Source organism: Gymnoscopelus microlampas (genome assembly GCF_963454915.1).
Source record: "Gymnoscopelus microlampas genome assembly, chromosome: 19".
NCBI classification, from domain to species: domain Eukaryota; kingdom Metazoa; phylum Chordata; class Actinopteri; order Myctophiformes; family Myctophidae; genus Gymnoscopelus; species Gymnoscopelus microlampas.
Genome location: NC_139956.1, coordinates 7,551,346 through 7,556,545, shown reverse-complemented (window position 1 = coordinate 7,556,545; position 5,200 = coordinate 7,551,346). Strand labels below are relative to the sequence as shown.

General features: G+C 42.7%; 1 protein-coding gene across 1 annotated transcript in view; it reads right to left on the bottom strand.

The window, feature by feature from the left end:
* col4a5 (collagen, type IV, alpha 5 (Alport syndrome)) overlaps nt 1-2,948 on the bottom strand; it is an 82,756-nt gene extending 79,808 nt beyond the window's left edge. The window contains exon 1 of the mRNA XM_084042467.1: nt 2,595-2,948. Within this exon, the coding sequence (XP_083898593.1) occupies nt 2,595-2,678 (84 nt within the window). The 5' untranslated portion in view covers nt 2,679-2,948. The remainder of the gene's footprint in view (nt 1-2,594) is intronic.
* Between the last annotated feature and the right edge of the window lie 2,252 nt (nt 2,949-5,200).

Below are 5,200 nucleotides of genomic sequence, written 5' to 3'. Positions count from 1 at the left end.
TGTTACAAGTAAAAGTCCGGAATTCTAGTTCGGAAGTTTTCAAATGTATAAAATGTATAACAAAAACTTTTGAAAATAGCCGATCTACAAGCTCCCAATGCGTCGCATCGCGACGCATTGGGAGCTTGTAGATCGGCTATTTTCAAAAGATTTTTTAAGTACAGTAAGTACGGTACTTGAGTACATGTACTTAGTTACTTTCCACCACTGCATATAGTATATAGGATAGTATTATTTGTACACAGATACACGTTTTTTACCTATATGAGGAGGTTTCTGCATGTAATGAAACATGTTTACACAAAACCTTGCTGGAATGGATATAGCCTTTATGTTAGTGCTTCTCAAAAAAATGTATTTCAAAGACCCCCTATAACTCTGAAGAGCGTATACAAATGGAATCGGGGTCCATTAGGTTCCACGCTCTCAGAAGGATCCATTTGGAAACCCCTCGAGGAACCCCGAGCCCCACTTTGAGAACCACGCTGCTCTATTCTATGTGCACGATCATCATCTGAACCATTACTAACTCCTGAATGAACATGCCTTGCAGTGGAGGCGTGGTCACCTGAATCGATGTGTGACCACGCCTCATGAATAATGTGTGAGCGTGAATATTCATGAGGAGGGGCAATCACCTAATTGTAATATTACATGAGCACGTAAAGAGAGAGATGCTTTCGAAGTTCTTCTTCGAAAACTGCTGTTTCCAAGTTCTTCGAAACCGCTCTCTCTCTCTCTCTCTCTCCTCCTCCTGATTTATGAGTTTGACTCCTCGAATGAACCTAAACACTACGTTTGATTACACAGCTGCCTGGTGCAGAAAACATGAATGTAAACTTGTATCTTGTATATCTTGTACCTCCTGCTGCTGGCTGTACCATGTTGTGTACAAGTGATGTATATACAGACTGGAGAGGTCTAAAGCAATAACAGCAACCTCCCTCTTTTCCTGTGTCCAAGTATTTCTCAAATGCTATGAGCAAGGTTTTAAGCCCATTAACTGAACCACAGTGATGGATAAAGTCTGTTACTTATCTTATGCACGCTAAATTGTATCTGCCGTGCAGCCAGAATTAATCAATTAACGATCAATTATGAATTATGAGTCCTGTGAGCCTATGTGTGTGTGTGTGTCCATAATAACTTGCTGTTTCAAAGTGATACATCTTAATGGAAACAGATGACGTGCGCTACACCTGCAGAATGGACAACAACACAAAACTATAGTTAAAAGATAAATATGATGACAGCTCTTCCAACAACAACCCCCCTGTTTGTTTTTTCTCTTTCTTGATCATCAACCCCCCCAAACAAACGCTGACATGCGGACAAGGAAACTTGCTATAACAAACAAAAACATGATGAAAAAGAATCAATGAGAGAGCAAAGATGTTACAAATGAATGCAGGCTTATGTTGGCTGAATAAAAAAAGTTCACCAGTGGCAGTCACTACCACTGGTGAACTTCTTTTATTCAGCCTATAGGCTGCTAAATAGTGTGGGGACATTCTGGCCCCCCTTCTGGCCTGTGATAATAAGTGATTAACACTTCAGTTCAGAGTCAGACCCCGATTACCGTTCCCCGCGCACTTAGATGATTTGTGCCAGAGTAAAAAGATGGCACTGGTTCTTCTTTTACCCGGCATGTTCCTACAGGTTGACTGACTTGATCTCCTGTCCTGCAGGGATCTGATGGATCACTGAGATGCTACAAAAGCCCACAGAGAGAGAGAGAGAGAGAGAGAGAGAGAGAGAGAGAGAGAGAGAGAGAGAGAGAGAGAGAGACTGCTGGGTGCGTTTACCGGTGCTGTAGTAGCCCGGCCGGTGGTTCCCAAACTTTTTAGCTCAAGATCTAAAAGAGAAATGTGATGTCTCTTCCCGGGACCAACCCAAACTAGTGAAAATAGTAGATCTACAAGCGTCAACGTTGTGAGCTTGTAGATAGGCTATTTTCACTACTTCTTAAGACATTTGTTTTCGAATTTATGGAATTTATTTGATTAATTCATGAAATTATTTTTGAAAAAATATTGAATTGAAAAAATATGCATTCAAAAATACGTTTTGAAATCATAATTAAAAACAAAATGTAAGAAACAAAAAAAATCAGAAATATTTATTTACTAGTGACCCATAAAAATGTGTCCGCGCGACCCACAAATGGGTCCCGACCCACTGTTTGGGAACCAGCACTGCTACAGCCCAATAGCCTCTGTAACCGCCGCTCCATGAAGCGACAAAGTTTTACAAACGCGCAATAACGCGTTTATAAATTACAATAAACCAGCGATCGTGCGGGCGCTGCTACTATTACAATGTCAACCTGGAAAACGTGATCATTCTTTAGAGCTGCGCTTTAAAAACACTTGCTATAAACTCAACCATTCCCCTATTTAGCTAATAAACCTTCCAAGTCAAACAGAACAGAAGTTGCGATCGAGACGGTTTGAAAAACTATCCGGGGCTCCGTGTGTGTGTGTGTGTGTGTGTGTGTGTAGTGCGCTTAAAAAAAAGAAGAAAAAAAAGAAGAAGAAGAAATGTTTAAATAACAGTGATTATAATGTCTGGAAATGCAAAAAGTGCCAACTTACCGCAGACTCTGCCTGTTGGACCGCGATACACAGCAGCAGCAGCCCCGCGGCGAGGTGTCGCGCACTCTTCAAGCCCTGATTCATCTTTTTCTTGCACTAAAACACTACCGAACCCGCCGAACGGTGATAACACTGACTAACAGAACTCAGTGCTCGTAATCGGTGTTGCAGGAATTCATTCCCCCCCGCAACACCCTAATAGTATTGCAATATAAACGAAAGACTGGCTGTAATAAAGAGAGAGCTCCTAGGCGGAGTAGAGCTGTTGGAGGACTGTGTTAACGCTGTCCGGGCTGTACTGGTGCTGCTGGCAGCGCAGTGTCTCTTGATCTGCACAGTCCTGCCTAAACTTTTTCTGTCCTCGACTTGCGAACCTGCACTAGCCGGATCTACTTTCCCCCCGCTACCACCACCACTACCACCAACCACTCCGGCGCAAGATTCCGCCGCACGCCACTGACTGACACTTGCTATGGAGGCATTACATAGGCGCAACACAGCAAGAATGTTACAGGGGGGGGGGGGGAGAAAACAACCCACAAATAAAAGTCCCGGAGGGCTTTTAACTTATAAAACTGTCTGTGCGCAAGCTTTTCCTTGTTGCGCCTTTTTTTTTTCCAGATTCAGTGGGTGGGTTTTGTGTGAGCGCAGGTTTTGCTGGAACCTGCATTGAGCGGATTGATCTGGTACCTTCTTGGGTTGTGATAAGGTGCTTTTCTTTTTTTTTCCAATGCCCTAGGCTACAAGAAAAAAGGTTTGACATTAAACCTTTATTTGACATTTTCTATATGTTCGGGCATGTTGCATTCCTCTCACATTATTAAAGGTCAAATATTTGTATTTTGACAATTGATGGAAAGATGCTTCAGGGAGAAATGAGGGGGGGGGATATATGAATGAACAATTTAACTGGATTACCCAAATCCTTTGCAGGACAGAAGACGTGTGCATTGCTGATGTGTTTAGTCCATAGATTAGAAAATAAAAACCCATATTCAGGCTGTATTAATGCACATTATTCTGTTGATTATATGGATGGACACACAAGATTATAGATTTATGAGGTCATAAGTGTAGTATGACCATATAACATGAGGGTCTTTTTGGTGACATACACTATGGTTGTGAAGTGCCCTGTGTTTCAGAACAAATAAAGGGCTGTACAAAAATAACAAAATAAATCCTAAACAGTCAATAGTGGAAAAACAATGGCACGGGACCCCAATTAATACATTTTCTCCCATGTCTCGGGACTCCAATCTCATTTGTGGAGACCAATTCCTTTACTGTTCCTTAATAATGGTGAAAACCCGCTGGAACCCTCTCAAGAACCCACATAGACTAGTCCCTGGACCCCAGTGAGTGCTCTAGAATAGTGGTCCCCAAACATTTCTTATGTCAAGGACCCCTAAATTGATATCCATTATAGGCCATGGACCCCATTTGAAAAGGCCCATAGAGGAGGTTTATGCTGTTGTTGTTATATTAAACTTAGTACAGAATTCTACAACCAGGAGGGGAGATAACACTGAGTGAAACCTCTAAAGAGTTATTATGTACATTCTCTCAATGGACTAAAGTCTATAGCCGGGTGAAATAGTAGTGAAATTAAACTGTTCCTCATTTTGCTGGGGACCCGTCCGTCCGTCCGTCCGTCCCCCGGAACAAATACAAGAACGGTCACCCCAAAACACACTCGCCCCGAGGTCAAATCCGACGACCTCGGAATGCATGGTCGGACCCACGTGTGTCTGGGCACCAGAGCTCGGAGCGGTCGGACCCACAAATCCGGCGACCTCGGAACGGTCGGAACCACAAATCCAGTGACCTTGGAATGGTCGGACCCACGGGGGGGGGGATTGCGATAATCATGACATGCGCGTGGTCGTGGAGATACGCTAGCGTGTTTTCAATGCATCTGATGGTTGCTACGCTTGGCTACGAAACCTTTTTGCAGGTCACACTACTACGTATAGCGTAACACGGTAGAACACACCACTGAATAGTATAGGTCTACCAGCAGCTAAGAAAGCGTTTAGACATCCAATTTCAACATTTCAATGTCTGCTATTAAATACATGCATCAATTGTTGTGTAGTCAGGATATCTGCAAAAGAAACACACTGTCTTCTAATCGTGTATAGCTTATGACTAGACAATGAAAGTGGACCCAGGATAGAACCTTGAGGAACTCCACAGCTAATGGCTTCATGAGGCAACACTGAGTTGCCTATCTGAGATATAATCTGGAATGCAATTAAAATTTATATCTGTATTTCCCTCATATGATTCTGCAAGAATATCACATGGGCTCTGAGCTGACTGTTGTCTATGTACGTTCTACTGCTTGCTTGTATAAAAGAGTATCGAAGTCCTGACGTCACTCGTTCATCCCCTGGGTCACGGAAATAATTTCTCTATGGAGAATAACATTGGGTCATCTTAGAATCGTCTCATATAAGACTTGTGGTCCAAAAATAAACAAATTGTCCCAGCGCTATTGTCAGGGAGGTGGTTCTGTATCGTTTACGATAGTCAGTCACTCATATTTGATACAGTCTGTTTATGGCGAAAATGTAAGTCATTCGGCAGCGGTAACGTTAGCG